The sequence below is a fragment of the Cinclus cinclus genome, chromosome 2 (genome assembly GCF_963662255.1).
Source record: "Cinclus cinclus chromosome 2, bCinCin1.1, whole genome shotgun sequence".
NCBI classification, from domain to species: domain Eukaryota; kingdom Metazoa; phylum Chordata; class Aves; order Passeriformes; family Cinclidae; genus Cinclus; species Cinclus cinclus.
Genome location: NC_085047.1, coordinates 102,553,778 through 102,575,710, shown reverse-complemented (window position 1 = coordinate 102,575,710; position 21,933 = coordinate 102,553,778). Strand labels below are relative to the sequence as shown.

The 21,933-nt window shown below is 39.1% G+C and overlaps 1 protein-coding gene across 1 annotated transcript in view; it reads left to right on the top strand.

The window, feature by feature from the left end:
* SH3KBP1 (SH3 domain containing kinase binding protein 1) overlaps window positions 1-16,804 on the top strand; it is a 184,876-nt gene extending 168,072 nt beyond the window's left edge. Inside the window, exons 14-18 of the mRNA XM_062515143.1 lie at window positions 8,181-8,290; window positions 9,543-9,668; window positions 12,603-12,874; window positions 14,283-14,346; window positions 16,379-16,804. Coding sequence (XP_062371127.1) covers window positions 8,181-8,290; window positions 9,543-9,668; window positions 12,603-12,874; window positions 14,283-14,346; window positions 16,379-16,420 — 614 coding nt within the window. The 3' untranslated portion in view covers window positions 16,421-16,804. The remainder of the gene's footprint in view (window positions 1-8,180; window positions 8,291-9,542; window positions 9,669-12,602; window positions 12,875-14,282; window positions 14,347-16,378) is intronic.
* Window positions 16,805-21,933: the final 5,129 nt, after the last annotated feature.

The following is a 21,933-nucleotide window of genomic DNA, read 5'->3' as shown; positions in this document are numbered from 1 at the left end:
CTATGATGAGACCAAAACCTCTGTGATACAGCAGGAGAAGATCCAGGGTTCTTCCTTATACCTTCTCTCAAAAAGCAAACAAGTGATCAGTAACAACAAAATCAGTAATGCCATCAACAACTGAGCATCAATATGCTGAGCTGAATTGGGAATCCAGATGCAAAACTTGCATTTTGTGTCTATGTGTCTTGGAAATGGCTTTCCCCTGTTTATTTTCTGAGTAATATTCTACCAGTGGATCAGTGTTGTCTAACCAGAAAACCCCACACCATTAAAAGCATTCTCCCCGACTTTACCAATCAGGAAAATCAAAAATGCTTGAGCAAGGTTGAGGTGGTGTGTAATACAGTTAATAATGTTCTGTGAGTTGCATATATAAAAAGGTTATTTTTATGTAGGTATTAGCTCATGACTTGGTTTCCTTAGCATGTTCAACAGAGCTGTGACTTCACATGTAAATTTATGGATGGGAATTCAGTACTAATTACAATTTTTCACACTGCACTGACAAGAGCAAATTCTGCTTAGCAACATCGCTTCTGATTGTAGATATGGCAGCTCTTATTTCTGTTGTCCATGCATTTGATTCTTTTCACAATTTTTACAAAAAACATTGGAAAACTAGCCTTCAGACTTTGTTATTTAAGAGGAATCATTCCCCATTCCTCCTCACTTTTGTTTTCTTTCCCCCTGTTTTCAGTGATGTCTTGTCTTTCCTTTTCACACACCTTGCATTCAACTTTTCCTATTTACATCTCTTTGCCATGGCTAACTCTTCTTCATTTCATGAGGGGAAGGCTTTTATTCCGCATTTCTTTTCTGTCCTGTCTTTGATTTAGCTCACAATGCATAACAAGCAAATACAAAAAGAAGCATTTTGTAGAATGCCAAAGTTTACGTGGATATTACAGATTTTTTCCTTAATTAAAAGTTGCATTCAGCATACTGTGACAGAAAATCTTGCATCATAGTATTGAAATGAAGAATCATTATCATTTAATGTATCATAAGAAATTTTAGTGACAAAAGTGATGTGCATTTTACATGTGTTTGTCAATGCTCTGGATTCATTAACCTGTTCTTGCAGACAGGTTTTGTCATCACAAAGTGTAATACATATATTTCATTGTGTAAAAACATTTAGAAACATACTAGTATGATTTTCTAGTCTGAAAGAGTTAAAAATCACAACAAAGATACAGTAAAAGTTGGAAGAGCGTTCAGGGACACTCAGTGGAAAATTTGTGGTCATGTACCAAGGCTGTGATTAAATCACAGCGGCTACTTACCTATTTTGGTACATCTCTACCAACAACTGGTCTGGATTGGCAGTGGATTTGAGCTTTTAAAATGCTTCTAAAACAACATAAGCTACACTGACAATAAACCCTGTTCTACAAACTTTTAGTCCTACATAGAACTACATTGATTTCAACAGCTTAAATTCATACCTTATGGCATAACTTGATCTTTCTTTAGGTGACAAGTTTCTTTTCAATTTCATAAAGAATTTTGTACATGAAGGCCATGTGATGACAGAAATATCTAGCACATATAATAGCTTAGTGGATGTAGTGGGTTGAGCCAAACACCAGTGTACCTACCAAAACAGTGGATCAAAAACAAATGCCTCCCAAAAAAATGGTATTGAGTTATTTCTGCAAGTTGGGATCAATCCTAAGTCTTCTAACTATACACACACACACACACACTTTAGAATCCTGAAACAAGTCTTGTCTATCCAAAGCAGGGTTGCTTTGGCATCATCTAATACTTAAAACCATATGGATTTAAGCTAAGTGATTTAAGGAATAAGCCACAAAGAATTAAAAATAATGTATCTACTGTGAAAATGATCAGTTAATCCCCACAAGAAGCAGTTTCTGTGCTTTGAACAAAGACTGAATTGCACAGAGCCAAGTGGACACATCTTTCCAATATTTTTCATGGCTCTATACACACTTTGCATAGTATTTATGAAAGCAGTTAATAATCTTCACCAGTGCTAAGATAAGGCACATATGCCTTCATTGATTCCTACTGAAACGTCTAATGATGGTACGAAATATTCTAAGAGCTTCCCTGGAAGCTGATTGGTGCAAGTCCATTTTTTTACCATTTCCTCAGACTTTAATCTGCAGAGTATTTGCTGGTGGATCATGGAGTACTGGCCAAAGCCATCTGATTATCAGTTTTCTTTTTTCTGTCTCTCCCTGCAAGACTGGTGCTAGCTGGCCTGAAAGGGTAGTTAAAAATACCCTCTTGAAAATAATAAACAAAAAAATCTTCAGTATATCATGTTTCCTTGAACTGTATTTGCAGTTGTTCTAGAGTTGTATTTGTCAGGAGAGGTGATCACTGTGCCTCTCTGACTGCAAGAAAAAGTGATCTAATAAGATTTGGCCCACACTCGGGAAAAGGATAGGTAATATTTCTGGTAATAGGTTGTAGAATGGAGCCGGTTTGTCTTTAAATCACAGGATGTTTTACTGTGAGATATTATACTTATTTTGCCTGAAAACACAGAATAAATGTTGGAAAATTAGAAAATACTGGTAAATATAAGGATTGGAGGACAAAATTCGACTCATACAATGAAGATCAAAATCTGCCTAAACCTCTTTCTATGCTACTGTTTATGCTCATTTTAATAGGGCAAAGCAAAGGAACAGAATTTCCCTACAGTTTAACTTTTAATATTTAAGTAATCGAGTCAAAATCCCCAATAAACAAAGTTCTGGACTGTAAGTTTTGTAATCAGGAATATGGTAATGGTCCTTTATATAAATTAAGTAGGGCTCTTGACCTGAGGGGTCCAGAAAAAAGCAATAAACTGGAAATTTTAATTGGCCACCATGTGTATCAAGTTGAGGTGCTTGAAAACAGCATATCCATTTCTTCTAGCTCCTCAGTTTTCTTGACCTTTCAGTTCTTTCTTGGCATGTTCCGAATTGTTAAAAATAAAATCCTTATGAGGGCACTGGCAAATGGTTAGCAAAGCTCGTTATGGCAGCTTTCTACATTCAGCTATTAAAGCAATAAAAGTCAGGATTGAAATGGGAGAAGATAATTGGGTGCTTTAGGAAAGGTTGTCCTCAAGTCACAGCTGTCCTGTGACTGTCCTGGGAAGCCAGGTGAGCTATGCTGTTTCACTCCAAAGCACAGAACTGTGTGGGCAGGCGTCCCTGGCACATCACTGTTGCATTCCTGAACAAAGGAACATTGCAGCCAGGGAGCTCTCCTTCTAAAACTGCATTACCCAAATCTTAAAACACTGTCTGTGATTCATTATGGGTGAGATTTGCTGCCTGTATCCTGGCTGGGAGTATGGCTGTATTCCTCAAAGGGTACCATGCTGTTCAGCATGGAGGGAGTAGCAGAATCTGGATGCTTGAAGTAGTTAAAATAATTGTAGTCTTCTGAAAATTCCCACTAACATTCAGATTATTGAGTTCTCTTTTAATTTCTACTGTATGTTGAATGGGCACTAATTCAGGAGATTTTTTTCTGCAGTGTGTGTCTCATTTGACAGCTTTAGGAATTATTAATTTAAAGACAGTATATATATTATTTCACATGCCTGTTGTCATTCTGTTAAATGTATTGAAGATTATTATGAAATGAAATCCACCTCTGGCTTTTGTGACATAATCTTCAAATGAACTGAATGCCAACTTTGCCTCGTTTCCTTCAGCCTGCTGTATTTCTGTGAAACTTCACCATTAGCATTTTGAAAGTGTTGATTCTCTTATATATCACTTCCCATTTCATGTTTTTCAAGGTGCAATTCCTCTACTAATTCAAAAAACTTTCTGTCATCGTTATATATAAATGACTTGGCCCAAATACTACAAAACCTAAATGGAAGATAAAGCCTAGCCACATTTTATGCCAGAATAGTAAATGCAGGGGATAAAAGGGGTAAGAAAGGAAGCGTAACCACTTAACTTTTTATTTCTGGGGTCTTTTGGGGGGCAGGGACTGAAGGTTGTTTTCTAGAAAGGTACGAGTCTAATGAGTTTAGAACTTTTTCTCTAAATAATTGTTTTCCTGGATCTCGGCATATTTTTAAAAATACCATCATCATCCTTTAGATTACCATGTTTCCAAATGAACATAGCAATGGGGAGAAATATTCTATTCTTAAGTGGCTTGGAAGGATACCAGGGATAATTCTTGCACAGCTGACATTTTTTCATATTCTTGAAATATGGTTGCTCAATATGCCAGACTGTATGTACTACACTGATATATTAAAATTATTCTGGTGCCTTTCTCCCAGTCTCATTAATTATTTCATGGATTACTAGCTTGATCAGTGAGACAGTAATAATGATGAATGCATCAGTTTATTTGTAGAACAAGTATCAACCATTTTTAATTAGGGAGTTAACTGGTGGGTGCCATCTCTGTATTCTACGTGTTTAATAGAATTTTCCTTGCTGTTTGTTATTACCAGACAAAGAAAAAACTGGACCAGAGCAGAGTCCAGGTCTGCTGGATGCTGATGTTGCTGTACTGGCAATTTATGTGGCGGTGAATATAGCACTCTGGACTTTTTCTTTAATGACATTCCATTTGAGCCCTGTCAGGAAGGCTGTACATTTTGCTGAGTATGTAAATTTAAGCTCCCAATTTCTGATAGATGCAGAAATACAAACTGAAATCTGATCTCTGCATTTAATGACCTCAGGGAGTTTAATGTAGTCAGAAACATCTAGCCTTGCTTTCCACCAGCAAAAAATAATCAAATAACCAGCACACATTAATTACTGAATCCACAGCATATATGACAGCAAGTTTTGTGAGTGGCTCTGTTGCTCATTCTACTAGTTAGTATTTCACTGGATGGGAATTTTCTTGAATTAATATCTCCACAGGTGATGATTGTGGAAGGTGGTGATAGCCTTAGATGCAGAGCAGATTGGGGAGATAGAACAACGTCTGAATAAGAAAGACAAATGGAGAGAAAAAGGGCATATAAGAGTGCTGGAAGTGGATTTACTAGTTTATTATTGTCTGTTACACTTTAATAGAATTTCATTTAGAGTATCAACTGAATGGCTGTGATTTCACTAGTTTGGCAGCAGATACCACCTGTGAAGGCTATAAAGGCTCCATATATATATATATATATATATATAAAGGCTGTATAAAGGCTGTTCTACTCTCTTTAAAATTCAGTGCAGGTATAGGTTGCTTTAGTTTATTTTTCTAGATATCAAAAATGCCTTCAGAAGTGGAAAAAGTGTAGGATTCCCAATATTTCTTGGTAATAGAAGCTTTGCATATAAATGTTCATCTTTCATGGTATTTATAAAATGCAGGGAGCAAATTATGTCTGCAAATACTTATGGGTCTCAAGGATGTAAATTCATACACTTTCTGTTTATCGATACATTTTACAATTTAAACATGAGTATTGTTCTGATCAAATATAGAATTCTAGGTATTTACTAGTTATTTAAGACAAAGAAACACATTGAATTATTAAACTATTTCTTCTTTGATTGTTTTCCATATGAGTGTAGATACCTTTTGTAAGAGCAGAGAAAGGGATGGTGGCTGCTTACAGAATTATAGAATCTTTAAAGCTGGAAAAAACGTCTAAGATCATTGAGTCCAACCATTAACCCAGCAGTGCCAAGTCCACTACTAAACCATCTCTCTAAGCACCACATTTACATATTTTTGAATGCCTTGAGGAGCAGTGACTGACACTTCCTAGGGCAACCTGTTCCAATGCTTGACCACACTTTCAATGAAGAAATTTTTCATACTATCCAGTCTAAAGCTCACCTAACGCAACTTCAAGGCACAACTTGAGGCTGTTTCCTCCTCTCCTGTCACTTGTTACCTGTGATAAGACACTGACTCCCACCTCATTCAATCTCCTTTCATACTCCTGTGTAGACCACAAAAATGGAAACTGGAGAGAGAGAACTCATACACTGAAGCTTTCCTAGACTGCAAAATAACTCATAATAATTCAGCCAGTTTCCTGCCCCCCCAAAGCATAAGTCTGCTCTTCCCTTCAGTTTTAGCAGCTTGAATCAGTCCTGTGGTACTGGTAACTGATCCTTCCTTCAGTGCAAGTATTCACATGGCTTGGCACATGCCAGTGAAAAATGAGCTGGATTAAAGCTTGCTCAGGAAAAAAAATAGTAAAAACTGTAAAGTGGGAGAGGGTGGCTGGGGCAAATGGAAGGATTGCTTCGGCCTCCATTTCTGCTCGTGTGTATCACCTTTTTAGAGGGAGTGTATATTTTTGATGGTGTTACATTTTTGCTGTGCACTTTAGCAAAGTAACTCAGTAGTGAAAATTAAAATTAGACAATATATTAATATATTGATTACTGATTTGCTTTGTGATCTTAAATCATTTGGCTATCTTATGGGTCAGCTTCATGGATATTAATAGAAACCAGCTCTTAGCACTTGCTTGCTTTTTCTTTTCCCAGAAAACAACTTTTTCCTTCTGTTTCTGCTCTTCTGAAACCCTGAAGTTCTGTAGAACTCCAGATAGGTTTTGTGCAATCTGCTAAAATTAGCTCATTTTAACTTTCAAAGCACTCTGGCCTCACCTGATGTGTTGGGTACAATTGAGGATTCAGATTGCCAAAATCCCACTGACAGACTGGGCGGGTGACCTACCTTTGCACACAGGCTGCAAAGTCAGTAAAAAGACCAATGACAAAAATACATGGTAGAGGACAGTGGGGTCACTCGTTATATATAGGAAGAGTCACTCCAAAAATAGAGTAGTATTTGGAGGTGAAATACGGTGGACCTTAAACTATTTCAGGGCTATTGAAAGAGCTGTCTCTCTCTTTTTTTTTCTTTTTTTTTTTTCCTTTTTTTTTTTTTTTTTTTGTTTTGTTTTGTTTTGTTTTAATCTTCTGGAGATGGAAGGATATTGCTGAATAAGGAATCTCCAATCCCATTTACTTTCTAGATGACAAATCATGAGTAATTGGAATCAATTCAAATGTCCTTCAGTGCATATAGTTTATTTCACAGGCCCATTAATTAATTTGTTTCTCCATTGTGTAATTTTGTACAGTGGTTGGTTGTAAATGGCAACAAAACTGGATCTTCAGATATAAATTGTTCTGTAACAGTTTGGAAAATTAAGTGTCTATTATATAGAACTATTAACTTAAAAGCTACTTTTTCCTACATGTGTGCAATGAAAAGTAGTCTCTGAATAATGAATACCATTCCTGTATTTGATTCATATCTGAAAGTGATTTTGAAGAATTTTGATTTATCTTGTCTAAAGTACCTCTTGTATGTTTTCTGACTTCTTCCTGCTCAACATATGCTGTAGGGCATTTTGAAATGAAGGTGAGTGAAACTGATACAACCCATAAAAATAGATGAATGGTATTAAGCCATTTGATTTATCCATGTAATCATGAGCTGCGGTATTCCTTGAGCCTCCACATCGTTCTTTCACGTAAACATGTTACCCTGTGGCTGGATTCAGTAAACACTTCCCCAGAGCTTGTCACTGGCCATGGAGATGGTACAGCATTCAAGCAGACCTGCTTTCCCTGGACTCTGTACAGCTTCAGGAGCCTATTGCAGCTTTTACCTACCATAGCCTCTGGACTACTGGAGGGAGATAGTCCTCTCACCTGGAAACTATGGTGCCTCCAGCTGCAGGTGTCTGGGAACCTGCACATCACTTCCAGCTTGATCATTCACATTCTGCACTCTTCTGAGCAATTGCTGCAATGCAGAGCTGACAGTACAGTTCCTGAGACAGTGTGTGCGCAGCCTTATGTCTCCAGTTACTCAGGAAAAAAAAAAAATTTACTAACCCCTTCAGTAGCCAGATGGAAATTTTTAAACTGTTTATTCCATGCCATAGAACCCATGATGTCATTTAGCTTTCACTATGCTGAAAACAAAGCCAAAGGCTCCTCTACACGTTCCCCCTCTGCTTTATTGTGTTTGAGTTGGAAGGGTAATTGTTCTTGGCAAGGGTGACTGGATTACAGCTGCCTTTGACTTCCAGGTTTTTTTAGTGCCATCATGGTGGCTAAATACATGCAGAACACTGTGACCCAGTGAGGAAAATGGGATTTCATTTCTTTGAAATTAGAAAAAAATGTGATTCTTTCCCTTTGAAGACAATTGCCAGAAAACCAAATCAATTCTATTTTATTTTTAAGACTTGGAAGGTTTTGATTCTGTAATACCAATTGCTGAGAAGCTTAATCATCCAACTACAACCAGACCAAAAGCTACTGGCAGGCGACCACCCTCCCAGTCTCTCACATCTGTAAGTCAATTTTCCTTTTCTTTAAAAACTATTTTTAAAAATACTTTTTCTGAATTCCCTCCCCCTCTCCCCCACTTGCGTTCCTTGGTGTTTTTACTACTTTTACCCAGCCATTCCTTCGCACGTACAATGAGGCAGAGAGATGCAGATCAGGAAAATTACTGTCAAAAGGCTGCCAGTGTTTTGAATACTGATGTTTAAAACATTCTCTTCATTCTAAGGTTTATAGCCCCTTATTTGGATGCTGCCAAGTGTTCCTTGCCAGCCATGACTGAGCCCAGAAAAATCCCTTATATAGACTAATTTGTGCAAAGTATTGAGGATTTTGAAGTGTTTCCTGAAAGAAGTATTTCTCTTGTTTACTTGCGGACATTTACCAGATTTTGAGGACAAATAGACCATTCAGTCTTCAACACCCCTCCTTGAGCTATCATGTGTTTCTTCTCATTAAGGTCGCAGTTATAAATACAAGGGTGATTTAATTTCACTCTCTAATATCTGTCTTTAGACAAGTTGGTCTCATAAACAATAGTTTAGAAACCACTGCTTAGTTGTTCAATGTCTTCTTCTTTGGGGTTTGGGGTTTGTTTGTTCCATGCTTTTTGCATTCTGGAATATCAGAATGAGAGCAACCACTGATGGTTACCTGGGTCTGTGTTACTGAAGAAAAACAAAGTGGAAGGAGGCAAAAAGGATTATTGCAAAACTAGTAGAACTCAAAAAGGGGGAATGCTCTCAAAACAGACTTCTGTGATATGTACAGATATATAAAAGAGCCGTATAGAAGTTTTCCTTCCCCTGTCACATCTATGAGGAAAGGATCAGGGGGTGGAAAGAGCCTTCCCTTTTCACACCTGTGCCCTGGCACTGGCTGGGGCCTCTGACGAGCAGCAGGGTGGCACCTGCTCTGAGCAGAGCCACAGCAGAGCCACCCGGTGACAGAGCTGGCATCCCCACGGCACAGCACTCAGCGTCCTGCCTGGGACAGGAGGCTGCTTTCACCTTGTGATATCATGTGCAAAGCTGTAAATTAACGCAGAATTCAACTCTTTAGCATGTCTTATTTCTTGAACGCTTTGAAAGTAGTCTGGCTTTGAAAATAAGAGGCAAAAAAGGGGGGAGTAGGAGGACAAAGGGTCCTGATTTAAAGTATTGTTATTTTGAAAATGATAGCTAAAAAAGTTCTTGTACAATGAAAATATCTGTGCTTTTCTTTTCCTTCTTTTTTTGTGGTGTGTGTTTGTCTACATAGTCATCACTTTCAAGTCCTGATTTCTTTGACTCACCAAGTCCTGAAGATGAGAAGGAAGAACATGTTTCCATTACTCACAAAACTCTTGAAGTGTCAAGGAAATCAAGAACTGTTACAATATCACAAGTAAGTTAATTGGAATGCCTCTGCTTAACCTTGTCATGTGCATCTTCTTTTTTTAAAGCAGCACTGAAATATTCAAAATTTAATTTAGCAGTCACCTGGTAACTGCCCACTTAAAGAAGCTTAAAATGCTAAAGGGTACTAAAGATTGTTCTGTACTTGAAAGGCAAGTCTTAAGTGAATTGCACAGTTAAAATGTCTCAAATAACCATACTGTGAAAAGAATCCTGTAAATGTATTTCACAGAATCAGAGGGGCTGGGAAATAAATTTTAGAAACAAAGAACTTATCTTTTTGCGACTTTAAACTGAGTTTACATTAGAAGAGTCTGTGAGTAGAGTAAATACAACTTTTTGACATACTGTACTAGCATGTGAATTTAAATTTGCAAATATAACCACTTTTTCATACTGATATAATTGTATTAGTTTTATAGGCTTGTGCCATTCTTACTGTATATTGGTAGACTACTATAGCAGAATCAAATATTACAAAAGGAATGTGTAGGTCAGGCTTTAAAGGCTGGAACTGTTTTTTACTACATAAGGGTAGATACCCTTAATAATAAAAATACTACATTCTAGTAGTTTAACAAGTATTTCAAAGATGAAGTCATGCACTTCTGTGATCAAGTTATAAGGATAATGTTTTGCTATGTAGCTCCCTCTTCTGGAAGCACTTTCACCAAGGAATACTGCTGGGCCAACACTTCTAAGTTATATGACAAAACTGTAGATGTTGTTCCTGTAAAATGAGATGGCTGCTATTAGAAAGCAGCTGCTTGAGGCTTTAATGCTGAAAGCCAGTTAAGCTCTGGAATAAGATGCTCAGATCAATGACTCCAGTTGTGCCTTGCTTGGCTGCTCCAGATTTGAACTCAGCCTGAAATCTCTTTTCAGTGTGAAGGAAAATTGCACCTAACTGATACATGGGGCTATTATCCATGAAAGGTCTGTTTATATGTACACATTATTTACACCCCACTCTGTACTGGTGAGACCCCACCTAGAGTGCTACATCCAGGTCTGGGGTCTCCAGCACAAGGAAGGACATGGACCTGCTGGAGCAAGTCCAGAGGAGGCCACTGAGATGATCAGAGGGATGGAGCACCCCTCCTATGAGGAAAGGCTGAGAGAATTGGGTTTGTTTGGCTTGGAAAAGAAGATTTTTGAGGTGACCTAACCTACCAGTACCTGAAGTGAACAACAAGAAAGATAGAGAGGAACTATTTACAAGAGCATGGAGTGATAGAAGAGGATGATAGAATTGTTTCAAACTGAAAGAGAGTAGGTTTGGATTACCTCTTTACTGTGAGGGTGGCAAGGCACTGGAACAGGTGCCAAAACAGAGAAGCTGTGAGTGCTCCATCCCTGGAAACATTCAAGACCAGGCTGGATGGGGCATGGAGCAACCTGGTCTAGTGAAAAGTGTCCCTTCCTATGGCAGGGAGATTGGAACTAGGTGACCTTTAAGGTACCTTCCAAGCCAGATAGACAAACTAAGTGATAAAATGCTAAAGGAATGTTATTCAGGTCATTGAGTCAAGTTTTCAAGGCACTACAGTGATTCAGCTTTCTTGTGGTTATAACGCCATTTTTATTTGTATTTATGGTCCGACTTGTTTTTTTGTGCAGAACACTTCTTGAATTCAGTGTTTTCCCAGATCAGGTTCTGAGCTCAATCATAGTTGTATAGCAGGGAAGACTGTTTTTTGCAGAACTTGGTGGATCCTGCTCTTCTCTCTCCATCATAATTCTTCCTGATTTTCATCTCATCACTAACTTTTCAATCAGTTACTTTGTTTAGCTAATGCTCTGCCAATCTCCAAGTCCTCACTTGCAGCATCTCCTTCCATTTCCATACCATTTATGCTCAGTATTTTGCCATTCAACTTCAATATCTCTTTTCCAAAGAGAGTTGGAAGGTTGCCCAGTGCTTTTTCTTACTCTTGTCCAAATCAGATTTTCAAACATGCCTGGTAGCTGTCATGTAATGCACACATAGCACTGCCAAATAACTGTGTGAAGATTCCCCTTACTGCCATTGTGTAACTGTACCTGTACACTGTTCTCTGTATGCAATGGAGTAGATGGCCATGTATGGTTGGTAACTTCAGATTTTTCTAATTGCCTAATAAGTATAAAATATTGTATTACAGTACATTACATTATATACATATATTACATTATGTAGCACATTAGAGTAGAGGCTTGTCTACTAAGCAGGGCACTGGATCACAGTTAAGAAACATGGAATCATTTTTAGCTAGCCACGTGATTCCAGGGTTATAGGTTAATGGTGTTTTTTTTCTGTCATTCCTGGAGGAATGAAGAGCTATTGGTAGTTATGAGGATTCATAGAAGCTTTGATTAACAGAGGACAGTACGCTCCATTTCTTTATTATAATTTTGAAACCATGGGAATTTTTTTCTATATATATCATGCCAACGAGTGAACCTAATGAATATTTTTCTATTTTCATGATGCTAGGGGGAACATGTAATACATTTTCTTAATTTTTGAAATAACTTGGAAGATTCCTTCAATAGTTGGTGGGAAATTATAAATTTAATTTACAAAAAAATACAACTTGAATTCTTGGCCATGTAGTTTTGTGCTCTGTGGGAGACATCCATGGATGTAGATATGTTCTCACAAACATCTGAGAGAAATACTGAGCATCTGTCCCTGGTTTAATTCACTGCTAGGTCTGAGATCTTGGAAATGCTATTGCTGAACTTTTGTATCACAACTAGACCCCCTCTGATGTACATGCACAAAGATGATGATGATGACTAAGCACTGTATTTATCCTGTCCATATTTGATTGTTGGAATTTCAGCATTACTGAAGAGCAGCTAAATACTTTGCATTGGTTAGACGCTTGATTTTCATAAAGCTTTCTGCAGACATTAAATGTTATTCTTTTTGTTACAGGTGTCTGATAACAAAACTTCCTTGCCTCCAAAACCAGGAGGTCTGGCTAGTGGCAGTAATGTACAACCATCACTATCCCCTTCACCATCACCTGGATTTCATTCAATTGCTATGGGAACAACAGGCCACAGGTCAAATTCCCCATCCCTATTTGGTACTGAAGGAAAGCCAAAGACTGAGCACTTGAGCCAAGGTCAGACTGCCCTGGAAGAGCTGAGAACACAAATTAGGGAGCTGAGAACCATCATTGAAACCATGAAAGACCAGCAAAAGTAAGTACTGCAAATCACAGTAGGTGGGATGGATCCATTTGTGCATAGTGGTGGCAGTTTCTGATTGAGTTTGCCTTCATGGATGTTACTGTGCACAGCTGGCCTATGTATTTGTGAGTGATTTTCGTGTAACAGAACATACTCAAGGGTGACAACCTCTGCAAAAAAAGACCTGCGCTATCCACCATCTTTTTTTCCCCTCTGTTATGACAGATGTCAAGTAGATGTTTACGGGGTGTTAGAAAAGTTAAGTTGCAAGCTATAAGCAGTAAATGTTGTTTTATTTGTCAGTAACTATCTGGGAACTCACGTGAATTGATCATAATAAAAGGGGTGCATTTGTTATAGTTGTAGTACAAATTGCTACAAGCTCCTAAAGTTATTAAATTAATTCGTTATTTGACTGTTAGCACATTTTCCCAGGAAATTCATGTTACAAAAGTGGTAATTAAATTGTGACTAGGTCATCTGAAGGCCTTTGTATTTATGGCCCTAAATCTTGCTATTTCAGTTTTGGGCCCCTTTGTTTTCTTTAAATTGCACATTTCTTAGGAGAAACTGGGACTGGCATGTAACTTTTGATGTTCCTGAGAATATTTAATGCTTTGGAAGCTAAACCTTCACTTACATTGTCAGTTGTGTGTAGCCCAGGCAGGAAAAAGAAAAGGGCAAGCAGCGTGCAGAGACTGTGGCGGAACAGAGGTGTGCGGAGTTTGGGAGAAGATGCGGGAGGGCATGGTTCAAGCTGGATGTAGCCAGCAAGCCCCACGGCCTCGCCTCTTAGGCTGACCCTGCTCCTCTGGTCTCCCCGGCCCTTCTTGCAAGGGCAGCTTCCACCTACTGGTATCTGTCCTAAGGTGAGATCACTCAGTGGGAACATGAGAACGTGTCTGCTCCTCATAGCTATGTTCCCTTTCCCAACAAAGAAGAATGACAGAAAATCCATATTTGGGATCGTTAAGTCTTATAAATGAAGTTGAAGGTTACATTGTATTGCTGGTGTAAACAGCTTTTAAGTGGCTTAAGTATGTGATAGGATGGGCAGGATTTGTGTTACCAGTTCTTATAACCCACCAACAGTCAATACATCGACATTTGGTATGGAAAAAGGCAACTGGCTGCTGAAATGGTGTTGATACAGCTAGGCCAGAGCAGAGCCTGTGGATGCAGGGCTGTGTGGAGGCATTAGTCATTAGCCATGTGGGATGGGGCGGGGTGCTGTCCCATAGTGAGTTTTACTTCTCTCTACTATGGCCTAGAGTGTACAAGAGTATTCTGACTTCAATTAGATGTTCAGAGGAAAAAAATAACTAGCGAAGTGGGGTAAATATGTCTCCAAGAGATTATCTTTTGTATTTTACTAGTGTGGTGATTTCCATCCCAAGTTTCTCTTGCATTCTTTTAACAGAAAAGAGATTAAACAGTTGCTCTCTGAACTGGATGAAGAGAAGAAGATCCGTCTACGATTGCAGGTACTTAAATTAATTTTAATGCTGGGGATGTGTAGGCAGGTTTGATTTAGCCTGACATGGGACATATAACTCTGCTAAGATACCTAGATTCCAGTGAATAAAAAACTACCAATATAGGGATATACCTGTTCCCTTCATTGCGTTGCAAGTTTGTGTCATATATATTGCAACATTGGGTTTCTCTGAAAAGCCTGATAATTATCCAAACATTTATCAGCACAAGCAGACATTTTTTTAAAAATCGAACACAATACAAGATTCAGATTATGATAATTTTCATCTGAGTTTTGTTTGATTTTGTCACAAATGAAATCATGCCTTTTTAAGTTACTTACTTCCTGCCAAAACTTTAGATTTTGTAGTAGGCTTGTCTCAATATGCTTGGAATATTATTTCATATAGCAAGATTTTAATGTCTGCTTTACAGACTGACTTAGGTTGTCTTTAGTAAAGCATCCTGAGCAATATAAAAGAAGGGGCTCTAAGAACCCAGTTACTGCTCCCATAGTTATTACAGTACCTTAACTCTAGATGTTGTTGTGCTGCCTTAGTCACTTGCTAGGTATGTTGCCCTGCTTGTGGGATTCATGGAGCTCAGTCTCTGCAGGAATCATTAACAAAGCTGCTTTGATGTGAAATGACACTGAAACTGGTTTTTGAGGGTTTTGGATAGGGATTTAAACAATGCCCTTAACAACATGCTTAAACTTGGTCAGGCAGATGGACTAAAGGGTCATTATAGGCCCCTTCCAAACAAAATTATTATATTCTAATCTATGCATACTATACTCTTCTATTCCATGTACTTCGTAAGTGGTTTGGTGTTGATTATATTTTATATTTTTTTTATGGTATAGGGCAACTGTACTTTGAACTAGGGATAAAAAATTAAATTGTAATTCCACTAGACTGTTCCCTCTGTAAAGCACTTGGGCAAAGAATGGCAGAACTGCAGATCCTCAGTGTCTATGCTCCAGGGCTGTCTCTATGCTCCAGGACTTTATGCGTCCAACCACATAGCAGCACGGCTTCTAATAATACACAATTCTTGTTCAGCTGAAACTGAATTTTTTTAAGATGAAACCCAGTGAACATTCTTAATAGCCATTGTTGATTTAGTCTATAAGCCACACTATTCAGAATTATCAGAGATAACTTTACATCTTTATGCAGAGACCCACACTGATGGGTTTAAAATTATGATCATAAAGCTGAATGCTTTTACTCCAGTTCAAATGTTGCTTATACTGGTAAATGTTCATATACTAGCAAAGATGGCATTATTAGTTTTACATGAAGATGAGAGTTAACAGAAAAGTAGCATTAGTTTCAGAGTTCTCTGATAGACATGAAGTAGAATAGCTTTCAGTCCATGTGTTAAAGAAGACTACCTTGATGATGGTGCAGTTGAACACAGGTTGAAACATGTGGGTTTGAATAAATCTAGGACCCCTGCCTTAGGGTTTTTCAGTGTCTGTCAGAGGGACCAAGTGTACATCTGGGACTGCTGAAGGTTTCCTTTTAACCATGGCACCTTCAGAGCCTTTAAGGTGCCTGGGCACAGGCTTGCTGCTTGTAGAAGGCAACCACCATTCCTACAGCAAGAACCCTCCCTGTAGGAGAGAGACAATGGGTTTTGTCTCTCAGCTACCTGTGCTCGTTGCCAGCAGTGCAGTTTATTGTGCTGGCTGTAAGTGCAGCTGCTGGTGCATGGACACAGTGCTCATTCTGCAGTAATACCAGGCAGTGAGCTGTGTGGCATGTAAAAGTTGTCATTTAAAGAGATTGAAAGGTTTTGCAGTACGTTCAATGACTGTACTTGTCACGGTCTAAGGGAGGAAGCTATGAATGGTCATCTTACACAGTTGAGAAGCACCTCAATTTGTGAAATCTGTGGAAATAAGAGTGGTATAAAACCTGTAGCTGACACCTATGGACAAGAGGGAATGTGCTTTTCTGGTGGCACCAGCCGTGCCTCAGTTTGCTGAAGCATCTAATTTAATCAAATGCTTTTTCTTCTGTTTGTTTTTAGATGGAAGTTAATGACATAAAGAAAGCTCTTCAATCAAAGTGAATACTTGATAGGTGGAATGTTGCATTATTCTTCATGACTGAGACTCAAATTTATGCCCCAGCCAAAATAACTTTGTGCCAAATGATTTAAGAATTGCCTCAACATCCCTTTGTTTGAAGGATTAGCACAACAGTTTTTGATAGCACAACAAAAGTACCAACAAGAACAAAGTTTCTACCCAAAGTCGTGCTGTGCGGCACTAGTTGTGACTGAAATTGATCTTGTGCTAAAGGCTCTCTACTTCAAGATCCTAGGTGAAATGAAAACTCAGGCAGTTTAGTCCATAGTGGTACTATTTTGATGATATTTTTCCATAAATAAAGTGTATTTCAGATTATCTGTTTACAAGCTTTATGATTTTGACTTTTGGTTTTTAATTGTCTTTTGTCACAGATTTTAAAATGTTTGTACTTCATATAGCCAGGAATGAATGTTAATGGTGGGGCTGGAGGGATTATTTTTGCTTCGAGATTGAACAGCCTACTTTTCGTTATGGTTTTAAGTTCTGTTAAATATGCAATTTTATGTCCCCAAATCCCCTACAACTTAAACTTACATTGTGTACAGTAATGTACAAGAAGGAAACAAACCAACAGAAGTCTGGTCTTTGCAATGATTTGTGCCTTTCTTTGCCACACACTGACTGGAGCTGGTTGAGGCCAGATCTCCTTATGTAGCTACCATGACGACTCCTGTCCCCGGTGTCCGGCGGAGGTCACCTTCCCAGGACTCAGCAGCTCGGTCAGGAGAGCATGTTTGTGCCAGGTGGCAGGACAAAAAGGCACAGCTGAGAGCAGCTGTGGCTTTTTAGCTTTCCTGGTTTGGATAGGTCTCTCCCTCAACCTGAATGTTCATCTCCGCTTGATTTTCATTAGATGATTTAAACACCCACCTCTGTCCTCAGTTTTGCACAGAGTGAACAGAATATGCATTATTAAAGCAAAATTAAATAAAAGTAATCTATAAAACATGAATAAAAAGTTGTATTATTTCATGTTCAAGGATCTCTGCCGTGTGACAGTTTAATTTGCTGTTGACGTGGTATTGTTTGCTATATAATATTGTACACTTACAGACTGATACACTTCATAATCCTACTTTTGTCTTCTCAACATTTTCTTGAACCTGATGCTTATTTCAGTTTTCCTGTTTCCTTTCATTCTTTCAAAATTTCACATTTGCCTGGTTGTGGTCTCATGCGCTCTTAACTAACCACAGAGTATCTCATATCTTATCAGCAATATCTGTTAAGTTTTTAAAGTGTTTAAATAACTGATATTTTTGCATAGCATGGAGTGAGTGGGCAAGTGATGTTGGTGATAATTCCAAGTAACAAAACTCCACACACAAAGGATCTGCTTGTCATCCCATCAAATGCTAGAGCTGGCTCCAGCAGCACACCTTATACCAACATGAACCACCCTGCCTGCCAGGAGCTGGGTGAGATGTAGTATGCAGTTGGCTGGTCACATTCACATGTGGTTGGCAGAGTTCCCATAATCTTTTTGATATGCACAAATATATAAATATATATACACTCCACCATACCCAAATCTGGCTTTATGGATTTCAACTGGCAGTACAGAACCTTACTGTTGGGAAGATATTTTCTTCCAGAGCATCTGCTTCTATTGTAACAGTGGTGTCTGAGATTTAAAGATTGGGTAGTGAAACTTGAGACTTTTTTTTTTAAGTCACAATACACTGCTCATCGCACTCAAACAGAAACACTAATAAAATATTTTATCACTGAAATGCTCTTATGTAACATTTCTAAATATCTACATTAAAATATTTTTGTACAAAGAGAGTCCTGCCATAGCTTTCCAGCAATAAGGATTTCTACATTACTTCCGTGATTTTTGTAAAGTTAGTAGCAGATTTAGGACAACAGAAGGAAATGAAGGGATAAGGAATAAGAATTCAGTTTGGGTTTGTAGTTATACATTTGCCATATTCACCCAGAAATTAACTGCTCTGGATTCCTAATTCCCTGGAAAGAGATAGACTACTGTAACTGGTAAATAAAGTATTGATTCCTGAGCTGTGCCTCAGAAATACATCATACATCTTGGAAGTGTTCCATCTTTTGAAAACAAAAGTATTAATTTGGAACTAGATTCCAAATAAAAAAAGAAATTACATTCTTTTCCCCTGTTGAGATGATAACTTGTCATTTTATTAATCTAACTTACAAGTCCAACGAACCATGCTTTGTAGAAGGTGGATAAATAAGTTTTTGTGAAAATGCTTTGCTTTGCAAGTTGGTTTTTCTGGAAGGGGACACTAGAACTACTTCTTGCTGCATTTAATTATAACAATACAAAGTATTTCACATAAGATATGGATTTTCCCTTTCTAAAGAATATCAAATATGCATTAAATGTGTAGCTATATACTGCTGCTTTTTGAAGTGTTTGGTTTTATATTTAAAGAAAAACAGAAAGCACTGGGGAGGTACAAAGTGATTTTGTTGTGAAAATGATTAAATATTGTTGTTTGAAGGGTTGTGTAAAGTGACTTTTCATTAACATGCACATACCAGTCCTGTAGCAGACTTCTGTTTATGTGTAGAAGGCAGGTGTGAAATATCAGGCTTATGCCTTTGGATGATAATATCCAAATTCTTGATTAAGTAAATTTTTGGTCATTAAGAAAACAGTTTTATGTTTTCTTTTTGTTCTTCTTTCAATTCTAAAAGGAGCAAGTATTTCTTAATGTGAGATCATAACACTTAGAACTTTTTTAAAGATCTACATGGAAGTAAGATGGCAAATACTTAAGTGTATTTTAAATTTCATCTTTTGTAGTTTTCTTATTAATTAATTTGTGAATGAGCAAAAGGTTCAGATGATTTTTTTTGTTTTGCTAGCAGGTCAAAGGACTGAACAAAACTCTATGCAATAATTTTTATGGGCTAATTTGTGTATGAAATATCCATGAGCGCCACGCTTTGTGACAGCCAGGACTGAAATTTGCACGTATGAATCAAGGTGAGACAGCACCATGAAACACCCTCAGAAGTTCACGCTCTGCTGAAGTTACAGAATCCTTTCCCTCCTCTTCTTGCGGAGCTGCCTGGGGTGTGAGCAGGCCCCATGTCCCCTGCTCCCCTCCCGCCAGGCATCTGTCCAGCTGCTGCTTCCCTGTGCGTGCGGCTGCGGCACAGACCTGGCTTTGCTGCAGCAGGGCTGGCATGGCTGAAGGTGTCTGCTCTCCTGTGCTTTCCCTGGCCGTGCCACATCACAACACCTCTAGCCTGTGGCTGGGATGTTCATGTTCCAGGGCTCTGCCTTGGGAGCAGGAGGCTGTGGTTGGAGGTTCTGCGGTTCACGGGTCCCACAAATACTGAGCACCAAAGCCAAGGAGAGAGCATGGCTGGGTGGGGGCGATGAGCAGTGCTCCTGCTTGCAGGAATGATCAGCAGTCTCTGCAGGGCCGGGAAGACGTGTGAGGGCTCCAGGGTCTGCTTCTCCTCTGAATAAGGACCCTGGGGCTGGAAACTGGACAGAGACGCATTGATGAGGGAAGTGTGAAGGCTGCTGAGAAAGATACCTTTCATACAGGAGTGCTGTGGTTCGAAAGCAGGCAGGAATTGTGTTTAAATTGTGTTTAAAGTAGAAACAGCTACTGTACAACTTGGCACTGGGGACGCTTTTCAACTGTGTGGGGGTGGCAGTGCTGCTGGGCACCAGCAATTCCCATCGGCTTTGTGAGGACAGGGTCCTCCAAGCATTGACTTCTGTTCATGGCAATCCTTAAATTAAAAAGAGCCAGAAGAGGTGGAGCTGAATTCCCCACATGAAACATTGGGTAATGTTTCCATGGTTGTTAATACCCTTCAGCCAGAACTTAAAGTTTGCTCGGCACCTTTAGCCTCAGCTGACTCTTGAGCTGGCCTAGGAATCAGGCTGTGTGTGACGGGGCCCATTCACTCCCGGCTTCCTGCAGCTGCTTCCCTCCTCCTGAGCTGTAGCCTCCCCACTCCAGCCATTCCCTGCCTTTGGCAAATTACCAGCTTCTTTAGGTCACCACACCTGAAGGTAAGAGGGTGCCAGCATTTCCCAATCTGGAAAAGAGCAAATGACACCATTTAAATGCCGTCAGGAAGCTGCGGTGCTGTGTGGGACAGGGCCCTGAGCCATCCTCCCCTCGGCTTTCTGCTCAGGGGACAAAGGTTATTGCATCCAGTCCACATGTTCTTCTTTGAGTTCTCTCTTTTAATGAAGATGATTTCCAATCCAAGGCAGACACAAACTTTTACAGGTAGTGAGTGTAAGCCACAGGCAGCCTCAGGGAGAGCCGTCTGAGAGACTTTGTTTATGCTGCCTCAGTCAGGCCTTTCCTGAGCCAGTGATGCAGCTGAGCTGCCCCTTGAAGTGCTCACAGTTCCACTCTTGAGCAGTGTGAGGGGCTGGAGTGCAAACAGCTGAACTAACAAAATGGCTTAATGCTCCTGTGTACTTTTATTTGAAGTATTAGAAATTGAATTACATTTTAAAATGTGTTAGCACTGTAGGATGAAAAATTGAAGATGCAAGTTAATTTAATTGAATTGTTGCCCTACAAACTGGAGTCATTAGATAATTAACTATACTTCTAGACAAATCACTAGATTCGTGAGAATAAAGGTTACAATAGAGAGGCAGGGCCTACCAGTCTCTCCCAGCCCCCTCAGATAAGTAGGTTTTGAACTCTGTTGTCTTCCTGTTTTTTCATGTAGGAAAGGCAACCGAAGAATAAAGCTGATGATAATCACAGGAAAACAAAGTTGCTGTATATCAGTATGATCTTAGAATATCCATTAGGCTGTTTCTCAGAGGAGAAAACTTGGAAATTAGAACACCAAAGCAAATTAGATAAGAATCAGCAGACTTCAAAACTAATTTTGAATTTCAGGACATTAAAGAAATATCTGTTCTCAAAACTGTCTCTGGTAAAACCCCTTCACTTCACTGAGCCCAGACCCAGCTTTTTCATCTGGTATGGGAGCTCACATTCCTCAGTACAGCAAGCCCTTCCCTATGTCCTTCATCCCAGCTTCTGAACAGCAAACATCCTTTTAGCAAATGGCCCATCCAGCTGCTCTCCACCTCCTCGGGTAACAGCAACTGAAGAGTCTGGGATTTTGTGCAAGCACTTCTTGGGTTTATCTTAGAGCTAGTGAAAATTAAGCTGGGCAGCTGTCCCTGCCACAGGATGACCCATTACCTGGGTTTACCTCCTTCTGGGGATGATTTTCATTGCAAAGGCACACCAAGTAAAGGAAAAAGGTCAATCACACAATCTGTGTACCATGCTCTTTCTCCCAGCACAGACCAAACAGAGAAAAACAGCTACTTCAGGATAAGTAGAAAAGAAGGTGCACCTGCATCTAAATGGCTACAGCTAGATAATTTGGTTGCTCTGGATTCAAGGAGCAAAATCTACTGAGCTCAGCCAAATTTACTCTTGGAAGTACAGATTCAGCTATTTAGCAAATAAAAGTACTATGTAGGGGGAGACATTATGTA